We start from the raw sequence: 26670 nt of genomic DNA on the forward strand, positions 1-26670 counted from the left end.
AACACTTGAAACCACAACTAAAGTATTTTATTACTTTACAAAAAGGAGGGCTATTTTAACTTGGTCATTTTCAGGCAAATGTTAAAAGTTAGGAAGAATACATCCTCCACGTGATAGGTATGTTAGCAAAGTAGGTAGCTAAAAGTCTGGTTTACAGAACCTGCAGAAGAAAGTAGTGTAAGATTTTTTTATTCCATTCTGTAATCTTTTCTAGGATGAAAATGGGGACTTCATGTATCTCAAGGTTTCAGACTCACAGATGTTAGATGTGAAAAATCTCTTTTCACAGAATGCGACCTTGATTCCTAAAGAAATGGGAAAATGTTGTGTTGTTTCTTCTGTTTCAAAATGTGTCTCATTTACTACATTAATAATGCTTCAATTAAAAGTTACAGTCTACTTGGATATTGCATTAGCTAGATAGACTTAGCTCAAAAAGGAAAACCAGATCTCCATTATGTACACAGGTGAAGTCAACAGTGGCAAGAAGTATTTTCCTTTTATTTACAAGTATGGAATCTTAAAATGATTTATCAAGTTTGGTTCATTGATCATACAGCTATAGTAAGGTATGTCATGTTATTAATGCAACTGTATCCTCTTTGTAACTGGAGAGGGAAAATGTATTTTTATGTTACAGTGCAAAACTAACATTTTTTTTTTACTTTTGCATTCTCTGTAATGTAGATTAAAGCAATGCATTACTATGGGAATTTATGATAATGCTTACTTTTTTTTTAGTAGCTAAAACTCCAATTTACAAAACTTAAGCTGAATAACTGAGAGCTTTTCTATTTGTAAACTAACAAGTAGGCAAGGAGCTGTGATTAACTAATTTGTCAGTGGACACCACTAGCTGCTAACAGGACAGCAAGATCCAGAAAACAGGGCTATCAATTTTAGGTACTGGCAAGAATAGTTTTTAGAATACTTGTACTCTTCTCTTTATTCTTCCCAAGATCAAGTTCTCGTACAGTCTTCCTTTGTTTCTCAGCTGCTCTGTATCCCATTTGTGGAACTCCCATCTGTTTTATTCCCCTTACTTGACCAGCCCGAGTCCTTTCTTCCCATGCCTACTAGGCCATATGACAGCTTCAAACTATCTTTGCTTTCTAACCTTGTCTTCTTACCTCAGGTCTTTTCAGTACTAACTTTTTTTTTGGTTTGTTAAACTTACTCAATCTTTATACCCTCCCTTCTGGCTCTGCCAGTTTCTTAATACAACTAGCTCTAGTTCCTACATCCGTATCACGGTATTCAACCCACTTTAATCTCCAGATGTCAGTTTCTTTCTGTTATCTGTTAGCTCCACATGGTGTTGTGCACTGCATTCCTAAATCTCCAGGTTCTCTAGTGGCAGTCTCCCTGTCCACTTCAGCTTTCATTACGTCCTTACATCACCCTTACAGGACTTCAGTTGCAACCTATTTCTCCTACTCTTCCTGAGAATAGTTTTGACTCCTATTCTAATAGGGAGGAGACAAACACATTTTCTCTTCTGTACTGCCTGTTCCCAACCGAAAAGAACTATGCTCAGTTTTATACTGGCAGACTTCTAAGATTTTTTTACAAGCCACATCTGGGGATAAATCACTGAGGTACATATTCAGACCAGAAAGAAATCACAACTTCAGAAACACCTAGCCCTTACTACAAATCACTGGTCTATTTAAAGGCTATCAAATAAGAAATGGACACAAATTTTAACATGCAAAACATTCTTCCCTAACCTCATTTTATTAAAATCCTAATTTTTAAAGAAGTGTAAGCAACTAAAAGCAGAACCTTTTTCACAATAAAAGCATGGTTGAGCACCTGCCAAAGTTTAACTCTATTAACAGAAACTACTGTAAATCACATGAAATAGGGAGAAAAGAGGAGAGAGTTGACTTGCCAATAAAGGATTTAAAACAGTTTTCAGGAACAAAAAAAAAATAATAAAAAAAGAAAATCACACATTGAATACTGAAAGCTTCCCTTCCCACTCAAGGAAAATAACCAAAACACACAGAACTTGGGCGGTTGAACTAGAAAGAAAATAACAATGAAATTATTACGTACATTATCATCCCAGGAATGAATGACATTATAAAGCTTGTTTTACATACGAGAATTGTTAGGACATTTACAAACATGCAGGAAACAGCTAAATAATGTTGCAGACTATGCTAAATTCTATCTGAGCACATTTTATTATTTTCCAATTTCTAAATAGGAAGCATTACAATGAAACAACTGACCCCAAGTTTCACAACAGGCAGCTGCTAGCTATGTTGATGATGGATCTCAGCCACACAGGAAGGACAGGACAAGAAAATCAGCGCAAGTAGATTAGATCTGCCCAACTCGCTTAATAGTGAATGCTCCACAGTGTCTGTCAAGTAAACAGAGAGAACATACAGATCAGAGAAAGCAAACAAAACAACCCCACTAACCCATAATGAGAAAAATTAGATAACAGGAGATTGTAAAGAGAACATAGCATGAAACAACACTATAAAATATAAACTGGATATTATGATCACTGTGTTACCCCAACCCCCTTTTAAGTACTTCTTAAAAATATGAATCACTTAGGATTACAATTCTCAAATTCATATTCAGCTTTTTTTTTTTTTTTTTTAAATTGCAGTACTTGCCTTTCATTCCAAGACAACACTTGATGTTACAGCCCCCTCTACTGGAAATATTTAGTAGATATCGTTACACTATAGTCTGGAAAAAGATTCTTCTCTTAATAGAAAGGTAAAATAAATAAAAAATACATTAAAAAAGACAGCCTTTTCCATGGCTTTGATTCATTCATATTTAGCCTGTCATCTGTAGATGAGTAAGCATTTTTCACAGAAGAGTAAGTGCTGTAATATCAAGTAAAACTACTGATACCTTTAGTTCTTTGTTATCAGGCAAACCTAGGCTATATGTAGTTTAGACATTATTTCATGTGTTAAGCAGCTTAGTAATTTCAGCAAAAGGACCTTAAACTGGGACCCAGAAAAGCCCAACTACTTGCGTCAGGTGACACAGAAGAATCACATTTTAGAATGCCCATTTGGAATCAGAACTGCACATAAGAACATGGACAGTTCTTCACACCCTGTGTTTCAAAATCCCATCTCTCCACAACATGACGTGCTTATCTACCTAAGGCTGCAAGTAATGAATTCAACTTCAAGATCCAGACACACAGAGACAAGGATTTGTAACCATAATTTCGAAAAACTGAACGAGGTTCACTGTTTTCTCTCAAAATGCATTTTTCATTTGCGGTTTTCTTTTTATCTCAAGTTTTAAAAATAACTAGTTACGGTTTTGGGTATTTTTAAAGTTTCCTCAAATAGTTCCAAAATAAGTAACACTCATGTCCTCCGTAACAAAGCCTTAAATGAAGAAAAATCTCAGTTTCTCTGCAACATTTTCCTTATTTATGAATTCATGAATAGAAGATTTTTTCATCCCTGCCCCTCTTCTCCTACTGCTTCCTCCTTCAGTAACAGGGACAGTAATACTACCATGCTTGCTTTAACTGTCTTAGTTTGATACTCACAGGTGCAGGTATGGCTATGGTACTCTGGGCATAAGGCTGGTGATGTGGTGCTTGAACTCCATGATCAGAATACAGCTGGTATTAAAAATAAATAACTAAATAAATAACCAGAAAAGCTTGTTTCACAATTTTATGTTTTTGGAAACCTTTCACATGAATTTCGATTCCTTAAAACTACAAATTGTGCACTGTGTTAATATAAACTACTGACTTTTTAAAAACTAAAATTTCAGTATTAAATCTAGGTTTTCCCCATTGTATCAAAGTTTGTTAGATTTAGTTTATCTAGATCAGTATAAAAAACACTTGACAGAAGTAGTACACTTCTACTACAAATCCATTTTTCTCAGCTCTCATTGGAACAGTGTCTAAATGTGTAGAATAGCAAATTGAAATGTAGTTCCCAGCATTATCACACTTAAAGATATTTACATACAAATAACACATAGGCTTTCCTTTGAATTTTACATTATCTTCTGAATTTCCACATACTGCTTCCTTTAACATCAACAAATTATGTACCTGTGAACTGAGAGCATGTTACGCCCAAGTAATCCTTAACTAATTTCCTTAGTGCTCACGGATTTAAAATTTCTCAGTACAAGCTGATATCCAATTCATGAAATACAAAAGGTAAAATAATAACATGGATAATAAGATTTATGATTATGCAATAATATTGAGATTCATGCATTTTTTAAAAACAAGTAGAAACAAACAATAACCAAAGTCTTGCATTATTCAATACCTTTGTAGGGAAATTAAATTACTTCGTTATGTCAGGATTTCCCACTTAAGATGACTCAAATGCCAGTTTTGGAACCTCTCTTGTAGCAATAAAACACTCTTCAAATTCTGTCACAATACTTGATTCCTGTCCTAATTTATTATTTATTTTGGCATCCCTGATAATGAGGAATGAATTATCAAGCAGGAAAAGTACTGATTAATGATAATACATTTTCCATTTTATAGTAAGTTTTTCTGTAGCCGTGTATAATTGGATATTAAAAAATACAGTAAAGAAATGGCCTTACTGCACATTAAAAATCTCCTAAGATACCTTAGAAATGCTACTGATACAGAAGCAAAAAACTGTAAACAAAGAAAACAATTATTTAGTTATTCAACTACTCTTAATTCATTCTGATCTTCAGAATATTTAGAGATGAGCTTCTACTCGCACAGAAAAATAATTACTTCAGGAGTCAGGCTCTTCAGAATGCTAGGTTAGTCTACCCAGGCTGTAACAGTTTTCTGTTTTATTTAAACTTATTTTCAAACAACACTAATTGAGTCTATGTCTGTCATACACTTCTACCTCTCTAAAACTATTTCAGAATCAAAGCATCCTTCCAGAAGAATGGAAGAGATACTCTCAGTTGAGGACAACTGAAATGATTTAAGAGCAGCAGCATGGGTGTGGGAGTAAGTACAGGAAAGTGCTCTGAACCGTCTGTGCTTAAACTAAAAAGTTACGTTTTTCAGTTATAGATAAGTACTTCAAGTAAAATTTTTTATAAAAAGTACCTCAGGAACTGCAGCTTCCACTAGGAGAGGTGCAGGTATACATCCACTTTCCTGGGTAATCCCTACGGGCTGATAAATGACTTCAGATGGTTGCAAATACAACAATGAAGGTGGAGAGGCAGGAGACTGAAAAATACATATTTTCATAAATTACATAATTTATACACTGTAAATACCAAAGCTTGTTTTACAGTTGTCTTTGCTACATATAAATGAAGACAAAGCTTTAAAAGAAAGTGTTGAATTCATCTTTGACAACCTAAAGAAAGTGAGGGGGAAGTGGGTAGAAAGGTCAGGTAGTAGGATAAAACAAACATGTCATTTGACCACTTTTATGTATTTTCCAGATTTTACTTACATTTTGGAGAGCACTGTTAGAGAAATCCTAAAATTTATGAAATTGACACTTACTCTCAAGATCACAGAAACACACTACAATTTTCCCTTGCAAAAGTGTTACATAAAAAATGCAAGTATTTTTGTTTTAAAATAAAACCCACAGTATTTCTGTAATTCTGCAGTATTCCGTAAACACCCAGATTTCAAAGCAGCAGACTGAAATCTATTAATAGAGTGGATATGACCATAACTGAAGAAGGCTGGCTGTTACTAAAGTAAAGAGGACTGACTGTAACAGTACAAGCTTAAGGTACTTGGTCCTCCTTTCAGCTTCAAACTCAAGTTCCTTGAGTGCCAAGATCTCCATATTAAGCTCCTTTGCTACAGGGATCAAAACCTCAATACAGTCTCCTCCCAAAATCACCAAGTTAGCAATTTCAAGTTCTTCCCCGTTTCAAGGGTCTGGGTCTAATTTCACCACACTTGTGTGTCTACATCCTTCTGCTAGCAATACTCCAATGAAACGTCAGAGTTAGCATCAGTTAATGAGCTAGTTAACGCTCACTTCTCCTATCTGGCAAAATACAGCAGTTTTTACCTGCTCCTGAGAAGCTACTACATCATTTAATACAAACTTGGTGTCCAAGGGAAAGGGGAGGGAAAGATGCTTTCTTTACATAAGATGTGTATTGGACGTTTCAATAAATGCTATTTTATGCCTTCTATTATTATCAGCAAGTGTTGCAAATGCATTGCTAAAATACAGCAATTAAGACTTATTTCAACAGTGTTGTAAATAGTGGGAAATTTCACTGTTAAATAAGCACTCCATACCTTTAAACTAGATGTAAATTAACATTAAAATGTTGCAGCTATCAACTGTATTTACCTGTGGAACAGACCACTGCCACTGACTTGGAAGACACTGTGTGGGTGCCTAAATTCAAATAAAAAACCATTACTTAAGTGATTAAGAATATATACATGCACACACTAGAATTCTCAACATACCAGAAACAAAACTATCTCAAATCTATAATCAATTTTTAATTTAAAAAAGTATGCTTTTAATTAAGCCCCCAAATAATTCAGGAATATAGTTTTGTCTACTTCCACTCAGCCTCTGACTTGGCCATTTCAAAACTTTCTAAAATACTGAAGCATCTAAAGTGGCATGCCTAATTTGCAAAAATGAAGATACAAAATGCAGTTAACTTCCCAATACACATTAAAACCACAGGCATACTGCATAAATCCAGTAATGGACCCACCACGAAGGTTAGGGTACTGGGGCACAGACATAGATGCTGAGAGAATTAGGTTTGTTCAGCCATGAGAAGGATCAAGGTGGGAGGGGATAATTATTGCTGGCTACAACTACTTAACTGAGGGGTAGGGTGGGATAAATATGACTGAGCTAGATTCTCACCAGAGGTGTTCAGAGCACAAAAAGTCAATGGAGACAGGTTGGAACACTGAAAATTTTAACTAGTTATATTTAACTAGTCAAGTATCGGAATAGGCTGTCCAGAAAGGTCATGGAATCTCCATCACTGGGGATATTTTAAATTCAACTGCACAAGTTCCCGAGAAACCTGATCTAACCAGCTCTGCTTTGAGCAGGAGTTTGGCTTAGATGGTAAAAGTTAAAAGATGCCAAATAAGCCAATTGTCTAGCAACATCAAAGAAAATTTTTATTTATTACATTTCCATGTAGCTACAAAGGCAGAATAAATTGTATTCTACTGAAAAGAAAGCCTTTGATGCAATTAATATCTGTTTTATGTGACTGTTTTGAACAGCCTTTTTATTTCCTAAGAATAAACAGACCCGAGAGTGCTGCAAATGAAACAGCATGACTGAAAGGAATACTGATGTTCTGAAACCCGTTTTCAAACAGATACCTGATAATGGTATGTAGGAGACTGATAAACCGGTTGAGCTACCATCACAGGTGGACTGGAAACAGAGCGAGACTTAAAAAAGAAAAAAAGTTACACAAGTCTTAATGCAGTAATTTCATAAATGGTCATTCCTATTAAGAACAATTCTGGTATGCTGTAATGTTGGGAACCACCTCCCCTCCCATCTGAAAATGCATTTACCAAGTTTTAACCTACAAGAAGAGTCTTCAAAACCACTGTTACTAAGGGCCCACATTCAAGACGAAACAAAAATCTCTGGCATATTTACTTAGCTCTTTCCAGAAAGCACGCTAAGGCCATCCACTACCATATGTACGTTTCTGTGAACACTCAGGGCAATCAATCTAAGCTGTCAATGATTGATTTCTACCACCACCACAACCCAAACCCAATCTTCCCTTTTCCATTCCCTACTTCACACCAGCCCCAGCATTCGTCTGATTTGACAGGGAGCCAGTTTAGGGAGCTAAACCAGTAGAAACCTCCTTGGGTTATGTGGGGACCCAGTTTAGAAACACCAGTAAAAGGAAGAGGGGCAGAAATACAGCCATGGTAGAGGACAACACAGTCCTGTGGAACTCTCATTCTCATTAGCTAGTGTGTGCAACTACCATGTCATGAAATTCCCTCATTCCTGCAAATGTTTAGGAAGGAACAGCTCCAAAACTACTATAATTACTTCTACACTATATTAAAATGCGTAAGGCAAAATGAAAAAAAATGAGACCCATTCTGCACTGTAACACATGCACAACACACACAGAAAAGTATTACTATCTTTAATTTGATTAATATTTTCCATAATATCAAATTTATATTTTCTTCCCTTAACTTCTTATGTAGGTACTTTTCTAACAATGAAAGATAAGAATATGTAAATAACTGAAGCCAAAAGAGGCAGCACTATTTGTAATTTGAAAGACTGAGTGCTATTTGTTTGAAACACAGTAGATCTGAGTCAGAGCACAAGAATTTTGTGACTAACAGGTAGGATTTGATTAAGTTCTCCAGAACTATAGAGCATGAAGTTCAAAAAGGCTTTCTAAAATATGTGATCAGGTGTTTATGCTTATCCTCTAAAGCTGAGAAGGCACCATGAGGCACAACATCATGTCTCCGTTAGAAAAGCAAAATCTAAACAGAGGCTAAATACTGAGAAAAAGATTCTACAGGGCCAAAATAAACATAAAAGAATCTATTACTGTCCTCATCTCTGTTTTAGGAAAGTTTGGGTTTATTTATTTGTATTTCTTTTACTGAGTTTTTCCCCCAATACGTGAAGGGTTTTCCACTCATTTACAGAGATGGTGTGTACAGCCTCTGTGAATGCTGCTTTTACAGAAACCAGCAAGGATGCATCCCTTATGTAAGTCCTGTGCTTTATGCAGACCCCATCAGTCTTGCAATCCTTCCCCCCTGTAAAAAACCTGAAGTGATTGACTTTTTCCTTTACCTCCCAAGTAATTATGTCCAAGTTCCCCAAGAAACAATTAATCTATTGAATCATCTTCCTTCTAAACTGAACAGTATTCTTGGGGGGGGGGGGGGGAAGGAAAGCACAGCAGGGGAAGAGTATGTGAATGACTATAGAATTAACCAATTTCTCTTTTGCTTTGTTGATCTAGTATTATTTCTCTTTGCATCCTCAGCATAAGTCTGCAGCCAAGAACACCTCACTCATGAGGAAATAATAAATGGAGCCAACCAAGGGTCATAAGCACCATCAACTCCTTAGTAAAACAGAACTTCTGCTGCAGCGAGGGGCGGCCCTCACTGATTCTGAATTACCCTCTCCAATAGGTTACATCAAAGCAACAGTCCCCTGCAAAAGAACAATAAACTTAAGTAATACTTTACACTCACAGAATAAACAGACTAACATAACGGAAGCCATTTAAACATCAGGTAAAGTTGAGGAAACTGGAATCAGGAAAGACCTAAAAACACTGCACTCATCCCGGTCCACAGAAAAGCATGCATATGCAAAAATAAATTACTTACTGGCCATGGCTGAGGAAGCGAAGCAACTTCAGCCATATGAAAATAAGCCACTCCATTATGGTAAATGTACGGATATCCACTTGAAGTGGTTAAGTACATTGTACCAGCTTCGGGAATTATAGTAGAACCTGGAATTCATATTTTCATATTTACTTGACAGCAAATTTACTTGACAGACACATGTGTAGGTCATAAAAGAAAAGATAATTTTTGATCTTCTGAGAAGCAAAACACTCGAAAGAACACAGAGCAGTGCGGCTAGTGCAATCTAAATTCCCTCTCAAACACAAGATCATGAAAGCACATAGTCACAGGATGTTTCCATAGGTAGATGGGAAGGGGTGCAGAAGATGACATGCATATAAATTACTAAACACAGATAACTGCAGTTACCAGCAAATATATATATATTTAGTCTTCAAATGTCCAAAGGTAACTTCACATTGTAGGACATTTTCATTGGTAACCTCCACAAATTCATATTTAGCTGAAACAGCATACAAGCACTAAAAACAACAGATTTATTTCATTACAAGGGGCAGTCTGGTTTCTCAGCACGCAAAGACTGTTTTTATGATGGCATATAGCCTGACAAAAGTGAAAACTGCTATTTAGATGTCAGCAATGCTGCTGCTATGGATGGATCTTGTCTTAAAAGTTGGTGATTTACACCCTGCATTTTCAGTAGTGTATTACAGAAATAAAACAGCCACTGGCAGCAGAGTTTTCTCTAGAAGAAAACCTGTCTTCTGTCTCCCCATCAACAGACCGTCTTAAGAGCATACTTGCTCAAGATAAAGAATTCATCTGACAAAGAAAACTTATCACTACTCCTGTGTAAGTGTTCAGTCTATGTAGTTCTTTGTCACAAAAGGCACAGCAGCATCCATTCCATTCTCTCACAGCAAAGAACTTTTAAGAACTGAATGGTGATGGCAACCACCCATTCCTGATGGTTTCTACCAAAGAAAACAAGACTTAGTCCTGATGCATTTTGCCAATATAAATGAATGAATAACTAACAACCCAACCAACCAGCAGAGCCTGCTTTGTTCTGTAGAACCAACTGTGAGGACAGGCTAAATGTTCAGATTTGAGGTTCTGCCTGGCAACTGAAAGAAATTTCCATTTGGTTTGTTCCTAGACAGATAACCTTTTCCAAGAAAGGAAGTAAACAACATATTATAAAAGATACAAGAATCAAAAGATCATCAATCTGTTCATCTGGACATTTCCACTGCCATGCATTTACTCCCACTGCAAACCATTCTGAGCATATTCCACACATGGCATTAATGCAGTGCAAGCCCAGGCACATCTTGGTTAAAAGCTTACACTCATAATGATACGTAATACCCAAATGCAAGTAAAAATACATACGAGGACTCCGTAACTGTTGTTTTCTTATTGCTGGACCAATATTCAGTTTCTTATCCTTATAATTAAGTTTTTTAGCCTAGAGTTAAAGGAAGAAGATGTTATTTTCTATACATATCTAGGCATCCAAAAACCAAAAATCAGAAGTAGGTAAGGCACTTAGCAGGTTTCACCCTCCCCTGCTTTTTATTTGCAGTGCATCTCAAAAAACCCAAATGTTATACTAATTCCTTTTCTATCCTAACCTTAAACTTCACATACACAAATTACTAATTATTGTATAAATAAATATATTATGTAATATATCTATACCTATTTATGTGTAATATTAAAATAATTATACTATTATTATCTACTTGTAAGTAATCATGGAGCCCTTTGACTAGCAACTGATACCTATAATTGTCAGCACTTTTTTTTGTTTTACCTCATGTATTTACTGCTTTTATAAAAACATGTGTACAAAACCTGACAATTTCAAGTATAAAGATTAATTTTATCTTTTTCATGATCACAACTTTAGGTTACAAAAGATGACAGGAACAAATAAGTCTATGCACATGGTCAGTTTATAAGGTCTGAATTTAAAAAAATCCCCGTATTCCCTCAGGACTGCCTTGAAACTTCCTTACATCCAGGCCAACAAACCAACATGCACTAAAACAGATATCCTACTAAGGCTAAACTATTGCAGAATTTTTAAATAAGAAAGTGCTAGGTACAGATAAGTAAAGCTAAATTCTCTTCCAACTGTTTCACAACAGAAAGTGAGCATCAAGTACATCAGGTAAATTAAAGCCTTGCCTTTGTTTTTAAATTGAGAGTGAACTCACTACTTCTTAATATAATGCAAAGGAATAGAGTAAATCGATCACATCTTTTCATTTGTTAGCATCTCTTTAATATTGCTTTGCAAAACCTAAAAGGGTTCTGAAGGCCTGTTTCCCTCAACAGGTACATAAGGGAGAATGTGCATTAAAACATAACCACGTTATGCCATGAAGCTTCAGTTTTCAGGGCCGTTAACTTCTCCAGTAAGGAGATGATTACTTCTTAATGAGGAATATAGAATGAAATATATATGTTCTAAATCACGTTCAACATAAGGACAACAGCTAGGTAATCAATACATTTTCTTCATTTGAGCCTGATTTAGTAAAAGAATTGGGACATCTGTACATAATGCGAAGTCCCACCAATCAGATTTAAAGTTAGGAAGAGACTGAACTATTCTGTTGAAACTGGGGCTTCATAAGCAAGTATTAATTATGGCAAACATACCCACATAGCCTATTAAACACAGAACAACTCCTAGAAAAGATGCACATTTCAGTCCAACTGCATTGCACCACAGACAATAGGAAAATGATTCTTCCAATGTCATGTATCTCATTGATGTGATCCATTGGAAGCTAGACTTTTTTTATACACAACTTTCACAGTTATGTGAAGTAGCCAATCTGCAAGTACTTCTTCAAAGCATTTAATACAGCACTGCATGAAAAACTACATGATGCTACAGAAAGTGAAAACTAAAAGGAAAAGCTGTGGTGAATCAAAAAATTACTTCAGGAAGATGGGAAGAGATAGCATTAGTAGTAATAACCTACGCCCAGAACGAGGATCTTGGTGAAACCCCTCAAGGTCTGTTCTCGATACTAATGCAATTTAATACTTTCAAAGACTACAACATAAAAAAAGATTTCTGGAGATGTTACTCATGATGGAAAAGTAGGATAAAAAAAAAATCACTGCAAAGGATGATCATATCATCATATAAACGAGAAGACATTAAAAAAATCATTAATTTTGTACATTAATTATTAAAGCCTAGAAACTCTCAGCTTAAGATGTCTGAGAAAGACCTAGATGCTAACTGATCTTAAGATGAATATGAGATAGCAGTATCACACAAAGATGAAAAATGTGCCAGAATTGTATGACATGTAAATTAAAGCACTTCTGTAGACAAAAAAATATCAGTGAATGAGACACCAGTAAGACTTCACATGGAGCAGTCTTTCAGTTACAACAGAAGCAAAAATCCTAACCCATTTTCACAATGCTACTCAGTACTGTTGGTATTCTTCTAGTTTATAGAAACAAAACAATAAAAAAACCTAGAAGATAAGTAGCTGACTCAAGAAGATCCTGTCTGTATACTCTTTTGGCTCCACATAAGAGTGTTTTCAAAAAACTTTGTTATTTTGAACTTTAGTACAATTTCCCAAAGAGCTTCATTATTTAAATATTTTAACCAGCTTTATATTTGGGAGAAGGTAATTTGCAAGCCTTGAACACTATTTTCTGGAGGGGTTTTGCCTGCACCCAGATAACTTCATGTGTATGAATACATCCTGACTGACAGATCTCTCCAATACATTCCAACCAGAAGATGGAGCACACATTTAAAAAAGACAAAGAGCTAACCATGTCTCATGGGAGGTTCTAGTAATGTAGCTAAGAGGAGAAGCAAAAATTACAGGACATAAAAGGAGCTTCATTGCTTAAGACTTCAAGTAAATTTAATTATTCCTGAAAATAATTACATCAGCTTTGGCAATCACATGTCAGAACAAACGACAGCAGTTATCGTCTCAACTTCCCGTGAAATCTTGAGAGCAATGGATGTTCTAGTAAAGCAAGTGAAAGCAGTCGTGAAGGAGAGTGTCTTGGTATCTCTGTACATACTGCTGACCACATATAGACCAAGAAACTAAAGATCGTATGTCAAAAGTCAAGAGCTGTACTATGAATAGGAAACCCTCTTCACTAGTTCCAGAAGACCTCTGTATAAATCACAGAACCCTCTAAACCATCTTCTTAACTATGGAGACCAAACTTAACAGGTCTTCAAATGCAAGCTGGCACACATAAGAGGACATGACAATCAGGGCTACTTCATGTCTAATATGATTATCTCTTAAATGAAATACTTCATAATGGAGACTATCACTTACCTCTTGTAAAATCTTCTGTGCATCTTCTTGGGTTTCAAAAGTAATGAAGCCATACCTAAATAAAAATTACAGAAACTAAGGTTCTGAAGTTCATATTTACATACATTGCACATTATTACTTGGTATATGGTACAAGTGACATTAAAAGCTAACCTAATGGGGAAAAAAAACAATAGCAGAAATAAAGAGTGCAGTAACAACTGTAATCTTAATTTTAACAATCTTGTTATAGCCTACTTACTAATACATTTAAGTAAGTGGTAATGTATTAGTTCCTATGCAGTGAATGAGTAGCCCACACAGCTATGCACAACTCTCTGTACTGTCCTCATTCCTCAGCGTACTTCTTTAGTTCCTTCACTTCTATTAACAAAGAGATTTTGATCTTTTGCTCTCGCCTGTTACATGCCCAAGATAAGACACTTGGCATGTTATTTTTTATTGTACTGCACTTCACAGCACAGCTCCCACCTACTTCAGTGACAGCTGTGAATGCTCCACACTTCCACAAGCACTATCGGCTATATTAAATTGAGTTCTCAGAAAAAGCAGCAATGCAGAGACAGTGTTTATCTGTGAATTATTCTCATCATTATTGACATGCCTAGCATTAAACAAGAGGTCTGTGGTGACTAAGGATGAAGTATTCTCATACTTTGTGACACAGTATGCCTTCTGCCACACCTCTTCTAACTGCTACAACAAATCAAACAGCCTCTCTGCCCAGAGCTCCTGCTGTACCAAAACGCCTCAAATTCATTCCCAGAGAAATTTAGGCCACTGGATGTGGCACTGCCTGTGCAAGTATCTGATCTTGTAATTGAAGTCTGTACAACAACAAACAAAATGGATTCCCCCCCCCCTTAACTTCAACTTTCTGAATTTCAACAAGTTTTTTTTTTTAATTCTTTTAGTTTTGCATACATAATTTATTAAGTTTATGGCTTATTTCTCAGGGTCAGATTTCAGAAGATACCAATACAATTCCAGCCAGCAGATCAAATTTTCCACCACAACATACCATTCTTTGTGAGCATTTGAGTAGAGGTCCAGGAAGTCTCCAACCAGCTATACTTTTAAATCTCTGGGCTTTTCCTGTATTGCCTTCTCTAAACAAATTTTGAAACATTTCCAAGTTCAAAGAACACAAACTGTTTTCCTAGCTTGCGACCTTAGCTACACAGGCTTTTCATTCCACGTGTTACCTGGTTAAGTTTCTTTAACCACCTGCCAACAGGCAACAAAGCTGTGCTTGGATTTCAACAGAAATCCCAACACCACTGTAAGTAATTATTTTCCAACGTATTTACTGTAAGACATATGTTGGGAATCACAACTGCTTAATAATCAGATATTCTCAGGTTATTGTATTATACCGGCATATGTATTGCAAGTCCCAGATACTTCTTGGAATTTAGTAAAAGGGTAAGAGGCTTGGTGATGGGATGGATCTGGGACTAGGACCAAGTCCAACATGCCATGCACGTGTATACTCTATGGTAAGACCTGCAGCTCAGTGCATAATTTGCTGATATAAGTGCTGACAGCATTAAAATTAAGAAATTCAGACACCACAGGCTTGCTGCTCAGAAGAGAGCTTCTGACCAAAGTGAACTTTCCAGTCACAAATTCTCTTGCTTCACCCCACCCCTCCCACCACTCTGTGGCAGTACAGTTCCCCACCTTATTTCCTTCACCATCTGTTGGGTTTTAGCAATAACTTTACTACCTGGTCTTGCCCTTTCTCCAGATTTACTCTTTGGCATTTCTCTTATTGCTGACTTCCAGTCATAGCACCTTTTCCTGCAGTCATGATTCATTGTCAGATTTGTCCCCTATGTTCTTGTTCCAAAAATCTTCACCAAGACCTCAATTACTGTCATTCACTCCAGCACACTTAGGTGTGTACCACACCTCTTCCTCCATTCTTAGGCTCCTTTCCACACTGGCTTTTTCAGTAGTAAAAATATATACGTATGTTTGGTAACTAAACTACTTTTTAAAGATTATCTACTGAAATTATTATTGTTATAAAAAAATCAGAAAGGACTATCGATTTTGTCCTACTTGCACACAGCTTCATCTTAAAACAACATGACTATTGAGTTTTACAGTTACATGAATTACAAAGACATTTACATGTATATGTTGAAGGGCAAGAACATATTTTTGCATACATGGAATAACTGGGAACATCAATGACACAATAATATTCCAAGCTATGAAAATCATAATCAAATTTGCTATAGTTAGTCAGCTTTCTGTCACATTTTCAATTCCCACAACATCCTTATTCTACTATACCAACCCCTTTGATATTCCAGCTCTGTCATTTACTATCTTCACTTCTTTCACACTGCCATACTGAGCAAAAAACTTCCTCAGCTCATTTTCATTAGTCTAGTACAGTAAATCAAGAAAAGGGGGGGGAAAAAAAAGAAAAGTTGGTTTGCATAGTTATTGATGAACATTTACTGTAAGACTTTAAATGGCTATACTTTGGATAAAGTTTGCTACAAACTAATTATAACCCTGGACAGGTAGAGAAGAATAAGCATGTATGAGCCTCACACCTACGGTATAATCACTGCATTTTCACATTCAGCAATAAGGCTGGAAAGCCACTAAAATATTAAAACTCCTCTTTTACTGTATTTTAAAACTGTCCTTTTACAGCCAAGACCATTGAAGCAGGTTTACTAGAGCTGAATTTTAGTTTCTGTAAATTATGTACTAGAGTGCTGTTTGAAATACAAAACATTACTGCAATGTTTTCAAACCGTAAAACAGCAGAGTATGTAGGCTTCCATAAATGATATGGATAGGTCACATATGAAAAGTCACCACTAAACCAGTGACTTAATGGTCAAATCCATCTAATGCACCACGACACCTCTTTCTACAGTACATTTAATACATATTTTGCAGAGTATTATATAGGCACACCATAGGAACTCCCCATTATAAATTAAGTAAGAAAAAGTCCTTTTAATGGTGAATATCTAAGGCTGCTTGAAGGAAAACTGTTCCCTTTGAACATGCATGGAATAAGACATTTTCCTGATGTAAAGGTGCACCTAAGCTATGTAAATGCTTGTCCACCTTCTATGAACCATTTCCTTTTATAATATAAGCATATATATATCAAACATGGTGCCCTACACACCACATTTCACATTTTAAAAATTTTGTTCTACATGGTCCTTGGTTAATACTATACCTAATGCTGGAAGAAGTATGCTTATATGTACAGATCTCTGTATGCTTCAAGCAATTTCCACATTCATCTATACTTCTCATTATTTTAAGGAAGTGTATCAGAAGTACTAATTTACCTCTAACTGAATGACTTTTACTGTTTTTAACTCTATGTATACAATGTAGTAAATCCTCTCCTACATATCAAAGGCTTACCTCCCTCATCCAAGTTTGAGAAGCAAAAAGAACTTAAGAAACAAAATTTAAACAACTTTCACGAGTGGAAAGAACGTCAAGTTAATGCTCTTTTTGAATAATTCTATCCTCAAGACACATTTCACAGAAAGAAATAATGCAGCTTGCTTGCTACAACCTCTATGTCCAGCACAGAGCAATGATGGTAGAAGACTGCTTTATCTCCCTCACTAATCCAAGCATTCAGGCATTAAAACATTACAAAATACTCACTCTGGAAGCATGAGGAGTAACAACAGATGTAAGTGCACTGAACAGACGGGAAACACTTCAATGTTTTGTTAAAGCTCAGTAACTGTGTCTTCTTGGAAGCTGCCTGCACCTATTCTTGAGAAACTACCCACCATTAACCCAGGTTAAAAGAATTCTGGAGACCAGAACCACTCTCTTGAATAGATAATCACATTTTGTACCTAAACATAAGTGTGAAAGCCTATGTACATAGGAAAATACATTCAGCCAAAGAACTGATTGCCTATATAAAACAATTTTATATCATATGCTGAAGGGTTCACACATTCTTGAGTAACAAAAAGCATGTACATAGTACAAAAGACTCATAGTGGAGATTTTCCTTCCCCTTAATTTTTTTCTCCAATTAACACCAAAACTTACCTACTTAGAAATGAAAGGCCTATAGACAAAATTTCCCATTTCTGGGAGATTGTTTCATTTGAGCTCCCTATGTTACATGTAGCTCAGCTGCTTCACAAAGCTGAGAAAAAGAACCTATGACAAAATAGTGGGAGGCTAAAATACACCAAGAAACAACCAAAGAGCCCTTAAAATTGATTAGCGCTGAAAGTGTCATTCAGTGCCTCAAGGACATGAGTGATGGCTACACAAGACTATAAACTTGGAAAGCCAAAGGTTAATACACTGCTCTGCAGATAGAAAAGGGGAGTAAGAAAGAAACACTGTTCTAAGATTCACAGTGAAATTTGCAAGTCTCTGGACAAACCTGGTATGTAGAAGCTTGCCAGAAACCTGTTGAGGACTTGCTTTTTCCTGCTTATGACAGACAACAGCACTTGCCATATTTTAAGAAAGGCTAACATTAAGCTTTCACCTATGTCAAAGATACAAGGGCATACACCATTGAAGAGTGACCAAGATGAACATGTAGCCAGCTGTAACTTCTCTTACTGAATTTTCTCTCTGAATTTAAGAGGCCAGACACTTCCTCTTACAAGCAGGAATCGCTTCTATGGTGACAGACCAAATGGAAATGCCTGGCGAAATTATACAAAAGCTTGCAGGAAAGCAAGTAGTTTTTTGTTAAGTGTCTCCCTTTTTCACAAAAATAATAAATAGCTTCTTTACACCCACCACCACCCCACCATCTGACTTGAACAAGACCTTTGAGGTAAAAAACCAACAGACCACAATGCTTTTTGCCATAAGATTTCCAACAGAAAACAACTCAAGACTGACATATACATCTTATGACTGGTACAGAAATATAAGACTTTACTTGCTATCAAGAATCACAATAAATGGAAGAGTAGCTAAAATGTCTACAGAGGTTTCATCCCTTCTATGTCCTCTCCCAACAAAATCCATCTTCTTTATGCTTACAAAAACACTCGAAATCCTCTACTGTCGAAATTAAGATTTGTAATAGATTCCGATACATCAGCAACTGAACCAAGAAGTCAACAGATTCCTCCAAATGAACAATAAATATGACAATTAAGAGAAATATTGATATGTTATGCAGAAAAGCGTTTTAACCTTTGAAACTACAGTGAAGAAATAACAGAGTGAAACAGGTGTTTTTACAGCTCTAGTAATTTGCTTACTATTAATGCAGAAAGCTACTGCGCTTCTTTGCTAAAGCCCAAATATACTGAAGACCTTAAATTATGAACGCCTCTATTTGAGGTATCTCTGCCAAATGAGCCAAAAGGTCCTGGAATTTCTTGTATTAATTATGCAAATTAGTTTGAGTGAATTATCATTCTTCATCTAAGTCAGTGCTCAAAAGGTCCTCAGCCTAGGAGGATTAAGGGCAGAGAAGACACTCTTGGTGGGAACAAAGACACAGCTAAGCAGACCAAGAATGTTTTGCAAAAGTCAATTACTTCACTCATTATCTAAAAAGTGGTAAGAAAAAAAGAAATGAGAGTAGCTGGTACAAGGGTCTGGCTCACATCTCCTCACAAATGTTGACAGCAACTGAATAACGTATAAATGGCTCAAAATGCACTGCTATTTGAGGTTTTTAGGGCAAAGGCACAAGTATTCTAAGATCAGTACTGCAAATCACCCAGAGAAGCCTTAGCATTTATTTTAAAACAGTTGCTTTTAAGAAAATTACTATGGTAATACTGAGGAATACAGTGCATACTGTTGCCCCTTCTTTGTATGAACTGGAAGAAAAGTGCTAGAGGAACTAATGCTACTGACATTTGTTCTCTTTGCAACCTATAACACAGCGTTTAGTTTATTAAATTACACTGTTACACATACTTAAAAAAAACCTTTTACACAGTTTTCTACCATCAGCTCTGCTGATGACAAAAGCCATCTTGTTTGGAAAGAAAATTCTGAAGAATCAGTATGACATGAGCTTATGTACAAAGAGTCAACTTTGTACTACAGTTACTTAAATCAAGGCTTAAAGCTTTATTCTCTCCTGTTGATTTGAATGTTAGTGAAGCACACTTACCACCTAAAACAGACACAGGTATATTATGTCTCATATTTTTTCCTATTGATTTTTATAGATTATAAATTACCATTTAATAGTAAAAATAGGGGAAAAAATACCTTAAAATCAATTCCTCCCACAAAGACCCGATTTGGAGTAACTGTTCCAAAACTTGGACCACCAGTCAGATTATCTAATGGCACCGGAGATACAGCATTGGGACATGAAGATAAAGATTCTGTTTGCATCCGATTTGTGGTCTGCTGATTGAAATAAAATATTTTCAAATATTTTCAATATCTTACATGTAATAAAATATTAAATAAAAAAATGCAACAGAAGATACACACAGATTTTGTGGGGAGGCACAGAAAATGCTGAATAACTTAAATACTTTGCTGAGCTGCATTCTGGGTTAAGAATATATGGTCAATGTTAATTGCTTAAAACTAATCTTATGTTTGAGTAACTTAGTGAATACACTGCAGTCTGAAGTTTTATTTTAATACCTTTCTGAATTAAGACATTTAGGGCATAATCCCCCAATCTCAGTTTTTCTGTTTGCACAGCACCCTGCTGTATGAATCTGAAGTTATTAATTCCATTTCAGAGATTAATTTATAGCTGTTAGAAGCCCCTTAGTTTAAGTCTATATAGAAAGGATGCTTTCAACTAAATCTGTGCTCACACACATCTACAAAACTCTACTCTCTACAACAGCTTCAGCTTCATTTTCCAAGTGCCAAGAACCCGTAATTCCACCACATTAACATCGACAAGCTCATTACAACTGTTAAGAACAGCCCTTGAAGACGAATCTTTTAATTCAACACTCTCTTGGCCTACAAACACTGTGCAGAACGATCTGAACAGAAATTCTCTCTGCAAAAGAACCAGACTGCTCCTGCCCCAGTAAAGGAAAGGGACGCAGTATGGTGGGAGCTTCATGGAAACCATTATTTAGTTGTCTGTCTGATGTTTTAACTTCCACCATGCTTACACCTGCGAACCGTGAAACCATATAGGCTTGCATTTCACTGGAAAACCTTCTCAGAACAAACTAATACTGCCTTACATAGTCAAGCCTAACTGTGAGATGATAGATGTAGAGCAGCCACAGACTACTGTCACTAACTTCTCGAAGACAGATTGCAGTAGAAGCTTCAAGACCATTTTTGCTGTGGTGTTGTGCTGCTCCCTGCCCCACAAGTTGACTAAAACCAATCCTGGGCTATAGTGCCCTGGGCTCCTTCCTTAGTGATACTGCCAAAGTGAAAGATAAACAGCTGCCACAGACTGCAGGTAACAAGACTAACAGTAAGCCCAGTAGTGAAAACTACAAGTAGGAATCTAGTGGTCTCAGCTTTAAATCCTTTCAAGAGACATTTATTTTTTCTTACTATTGTGCAACCCTTAAAATTTGTAATGAGGACCAACAAAACACATGCAAGGATATTTTAAAGATAGAAAGCTACCGCATCTAGTACAAAGTTCTTTTGCTTCTTGTGGTATCCATATCTTTAGTCTCTCAAAAATCAGAGCAGAAAATGAAGGGCTCTCCAACAGTTCTTGTCACAGAACGCCCCTTTCATTTATACTGTTTTACTTCCTGATTTTGTGCACCTCATTCACAGACCAGCATTTTTTTGACCTCTACCTTTAAGCATTCCCTGATAAAACCAAATGACTTATTGGGAGAACATGCAAAAAAAGAAGGCTGACAGTTAAAGTGCAGTGAGAAGGGAAGATCGGTAATGAAGAATGTTAGGAAAAAAGTTGTCTTTCTGTTTGCCCCGCAAGCCCTTCCAGGATTATTTGGTATTTCCTTAGCTACCTGCAAATTAGTCCTATTAGCTCCAAGTAACAGGTTATTGCTATTGTTCTGGATACCTTAAAGACAATAAATTCAGCTAGTCCATGCCTTTTTAGATTTGGGAAAGACAAAAATCCTTTCCAAATGTACTAACACCCCACACACACATTTGGGGCAGAGGAAAAACTTAAAGTCTTTAACCTGATGTATTCAGGAGAAAGTATGCATTCCTCCTGCTGGGCATACTACCTTAGAGCAGCACCTAACCTGAAGAAAGAAAAAACAAAAAACATCCCACAAAACAAAGTCACACTTGCAGGCAAGGAACAACCATAACCGCTACAGTCCCAAAGGCCTCAGGAAAAACGTTTTCTGCTGCAGAACAACATTTGATGATGAGATAGGTTATTTTCTTCATCTCTCACACCAAATACAGTATTCTACTTGTGTAATCATCTGGCAACGGTGTAATTATCTGGCAATTGTGTACAGCACTAAAATACCTGAATTTCATTATACAGGAACAGTTAACAGTTGACAGTACAGCCAAAACATATTCCTTACCTCAAAGGCCTCAAGTTTCATTTTCTCTATACAAGTTTTAAAAGTTGTCTTATTGAAAAAAAAACCACAACCCCCCAAGCCCCAAAACAAAGAAATGAGGAATTAAACACGTCACTTGTGAACCCCCAATAAACCCCAATTAATTTTAGGTGTTAAAATCTGTATGCTGATCACCACTTCAAACATCCTCTCTTCAATGTCAGCGCAGTAGCAAGAAAACAGCGTTAAAAAGATCATCTGTGCGCTAACAGCGCACCACCTGCCTAGCCATTCCCGTTTCTACAGGTTTTTAAATTAATTTTATCAATTATTTCTTCAAACAGTACGGATGTATTTGTTCCACAGTATTTTTACGGGTTATTTGGCATGTCTGACAACCTCTTTTCACCAGAGCTGACAGACTCCCGGCGGCGGGGTGACCAACGCCACCTTCGTCCCTCAGAGGCGCCCCCCACCTCACGGCCCGCAGCACGCCCGGCCCCCAGGCGAGGGCAGCGGTTACCAGAGCCCGAGGCCGCCGCGCCGCCGGGCAAATGGCGGCACCCGCAGGGGGTTTCGGCGGGAAGGGCGCGTCGCCGCCGCTCCCCGGCGCCGGGAGACGGGCCCCCTGCCCCGCCGGGCCCCTCACCGCGCCTTCGGGCTCCATCTGTCCGCCGCCGCCGCCTCAGCCCCGGCACGTTGCCGGCACGCGTCGCGCTCCTCAGCTCTGCCTCGTGCCCGGGCGACGGCAGAGAGGCTGCGGCGGGGCGGGCTGCGGCGGGAGGCGGGGGGCCGCGGGGCCGGCAGGGGGGCCGGAGAGGGACGCAGCAGGCCCTTCCCTCCGCGCTCCTTCCGCCAGGGAAGCGGCCCCTTCACAAGCGCACGCCCGCTCCCCGGCGCCGCAGGGGCCTCTCCTCCCCTCACGGGCGCCCCGCGGCGCCTCTTCCCCCGCCCCGGCGGCCGCCGTCACTCACGTCCCGCCCCGCCTCAGGGGGCTGCCGCCTCTCCCCGTGTGCGGTGCGGGCCTCCGCGCAGGCACCGGGCCCCCGGCCAGCCCCGGCGGCGCCTGCCGTGCCACGCCTAGGAACGGCGCTGCGGGGCGCGGCGGCAGCGAAGGAGCCTCCCGCCGCCATCCCCGGGGAGGTCGGCGGCAAAGCCCACCTGGGCTTTTATCCCCCTCAGCTAGGGAGTGGAACGGCGAGGCAAACCCTAGTGTGTGAAACGGGGTCCTGCCTGTTGCCCGTCCCCTGGCCTCGACGGGAGGCAAAAGTGGCCGGCAGGGCAGTGCCCCGGGGCTGAGCCAGTGGGCCTCGATGGCAGCGAAAACAGCTCAGGCCTCGCAGGGCAGCGCCGAGGAGCCCTTACTCAGCCAGAGGCTTCCTCTGGTACCCGCTGCCGCATAGGCAGGTGCCCTGAAAATCCTCTCCAGTGGTAGGCCTGGGGTGCCCTGGGATGTAATCTGGGGTCTGCTAGCAGGGAGGACTGCAAAATAACGCCTTCATCACCGCTCCTGACAATGTTCCAGCTCTGTTTTTTCAGCCCTTACTGAACTGGAGGAGAAGCACTGGCAGCAACACTCATGTCAGATGCACCTCTGTGGTCACTTCATGAGCAGCACTACAACCTGTTCCCATGTTCTGTAATTTCACCCTGTTTACACATGCAGATTGCCCTGAAAATAGCTCTGCTGCTGAACAGGTCAGAGAGGGTGGAGTGATGCAAATATCAAACTCATAATCAGTGTAGTTACAACGTGCAGCCCAACAAAAATCCCTCGTTTGATGATGGCGAGAGCTGGAATGCAGACAAATGCGTGCTGGGAGAGCCACCGTGAGAAAGCTGTTTTTCAAAGTGATAGAACCTTCACAGGCTAAGGCACAGCAGCTCAACCCTGAGGTACGATGTCAGGATCACTGTAGGGTCGATTTATCTCCCGTTTTACTTTTTTGGACGCTTTAAAAACTTCAAGGAAGATTATCTTGATAACAACATTAAATTATATTCTAGTAGAATTCAAATCCTTGTGTCTTGCTTAAGTTTACTTTAGGCAATTCATACTGATCTAACCTAAACTGAACAGCATTTTCCATATAAATTACGTAATTTAACTCTCACTGAGTGTAGGCAGGGCACTGACCTGCAATCCTTACAGCACCCTACACTGCTCCTTGCTTTTTCTGGCGTTGCTTCAACATCGACCAGCTTCTGCAACATTATTGTTACCACAGGGAATAAAAAAAAACCAAACTAAAAGAGTTTCTAATAATTCTGTGTCTGTGATATATAACAACGTAATGCTTTACTCTCAGCAGTGATTTTTTTTAGCTAGCTGAGAAAACTGAATAAAAGTAAACGCAATTGCAGCGGAGCTGATGAGACTTTTTAGAAATACTTTGGGAGACTACAGAACTCCTCTGAATTGCATTCATTGACTTTTATGAATATTTATAAGACAGCAACAAAGCTTATTCTAAGAACAGCACTACATTTTAATGACGTGAAAGGCAGAATAGGCCAAGCCTTTCATGTGCTTTGTATCTTGATTTGGGGAATTTAAAGCCAGAACAACTGAAAGAATATAGTGAAAGTTAATTTTACATGGTTTTAATTGCATCTCCGTACATTACACCTCCTCCTCAAGTTAAAAAACCTAAATCTGGGACATGTACATTTAAAGTAAGGCAGCTGTGACAAAAATAGGACTTTTGCAAATAAATGAGAAAGATTGAGCTATTTTTGATTCTGATAATTTAAAATTTGTAAATCCAACACATCTATAAATTTAAAAAGATTACTAGTAGCGCTGGCAGAAAATGTTGCCATGTGTACAGGATTTAAATATTCCAACAGAAGCTGCTGGGCTGCCCTAGCACTGTGTGGCTGCTTCATTAAGGGAATAGTATCCGGGCTCAGGGAGTCACTCTCGAAGTCAGGAGCGCATCTGTTTTTCCTGACTCCACATGTCAGCAATATCCACAGCATGAAACCATCTCTCCTACTGTTTTCTCCCACAAATTAAAAGGCAATGCTGGACAAAGACAAGAGTCTGGCTTCTGGTTTCTGTAGGCTCTTGCCTTTTGTCCTTTTTTAATAGCATCAGAGAAAGTCAGAGGTTAAGTGAGGAAGAATAAACTGAAAAAGAAGAGAGAAAAGTAGAGAGAAAAAAATATTTGGGAGGAGAAAGGAGGAAAGGAATTCTCCAGGCACAAAAAGACAAGGATGATTTTATGAGTAATACATGGGCCTGCCAACAGACTGCTATTTCACTTGACCTTGGAAAAGACATGCTACCTCTTTTTGCCTCTGTTAGTTATCTGTAGATAATAATGCTAGCTTTCCTACCAGCATCTTAAGATCCTTTCATGGACATATGAGCATTAATAAATTGTTTTCAGGCAGGGAGAGCCAGACTGTGCCTGATGAAAGATTACTTACTTCCTGCACTCAATTTCATAAAAATGTCTCTCAGGATGTTACTAAAATACTGATTTCTGTCTCTGTTGCATAGACTACCACTGTATTAAAAAGAAAAAATAAATCTGTAATTTATTAAGAGGTACTCAGTGATTTCACTTAGGAGCTTGTGAATGGATTCTCTACACCTTGAGCTTTAGCCAGAACAATCAAAAAGCCAAGATCTCTTCTGTATTCAAGGACTTTGAGGAGGCCTTCTGACAGAGTTAACAGTGCTTTGAAGCATATTATGGTGGTCACCTACGGAGTGCCACTGAGTAAAAAAATTTACGGCCAGTGCCACGTGAAAAATGCAGAAGGAAACATGTCTTTTCTGGGAAGTTTTCCATTTATTCAAATGGGTGTATGTATTTCTCTGATACAACATTTCCATCTTACAGGCCCTTTTCTTACACCATTCTTGGGTTAGCTGGGCACATCACCCTTCTAGATGAGCCATGACTCCTCACCCCATCCCAATTTCCACCATTCTCTCTGGGCTTTGTCTCTACATCCTACTTTGTTTCTGGTTGCCCTTGCTTGTTTCCTCTTGTCTCAGTCCTCCATTCCTCCTCATAGTGGCTGCACTGGCATCCATGACCCCTTACCCCTGCAGTCATTACAGCGTGGATACTGGGGGCCCTGGCAGGGTACTGCAGGACTCTAGATTAGTATTCAGAGGGCTCTCAGAGGCACTGGGAGAGTTATATGGGGGCTTTAGGGGGTACTAGGTTCACTGGGCATATACTGGGTTGCTCAGGGGTCCGTGAGGAGCACTGCAGGGTACCTGGGGGCTCTGTTGGTCTCTGGGCGGTTCTGAGGGCTGGGGTGGGTGAGGGGGATTCACACACTGTGTCCTATGGCTCCATCAAGCTGAGCTGCTCTACTCCTGAGTTGCTCATTTGCTTCCTGTTTCACATTTTCCCCACCTGCAAGCAGTGGGTGATCCAGAGGAACAAGAGACTTAAATGGTCAGTACATTGGACTACTCTCCTGGTAGTATTTTCCCAGGGTTGTAGATTATTACTACATAACAAAAGCATTCCCATTCTGACTGTTGTTGCAGAATATTAAC

General features: G+C 38.5%; 1 protein-coding gene across 2 annotated transcripts; it reads right to left on the reverse strand.

Annotated features, from left to right (window-relative positions):
* Positions 1 to 22886, reverse strand: BOLL (boule homolog, RNA binding protein). 2 transcript variants are annotated; one of them, XM_040604850.1, is made up of 11 exons: positions 22792 to 22886; positions 19906 to 20046; positions 15989 to 16080; positions 13681 to 13735; positions 10724 to 10799; positions 9344 to 9471; positions 7322 to 7393; positions 6306 to 6353; positions 5078 to 5203; positions 3548 to 3622; positions 1 to 2374 (listed from the first exon to the last, which is right to left on the reverse strand). In XM_040604850.1, exons 1-11 carry the CDS (start codon positions 22807 to 22809, stop codon positions 2351 to 2353), a joined length of 855 nt encoding a protein of 284 aa, XP_040460784.1. In that variant the 5' UTR covers positions 22810 to 22886; the 3' UTR covers positions 1 to 2350. The 2 variants fall into 2 exon arrangements, with proteins under 2 accessions (XP_040460784.1, XP_040460785.1); XM_040604851.1 differs by lacking the exon at positions 6306 to 6353.
* Between the last annotated feature and the right edge of the window lie 3784 nt (positions 22887 to 26670).

This window comes from Falco naumanni, chromosome 8, assembly GCF_017639655.2.
Source record: "Falco naumanni isolate bFalNau1 chromosome 8, bFalNau1.pat, whole genome shotgun sequence".
NCBI classification, from domain to species: domain Eukaryota; kingdom Metazoa; phylum Chordata; class Aves; order Falconiformes; family Falconidae; genus Falco; species Falco naumanni.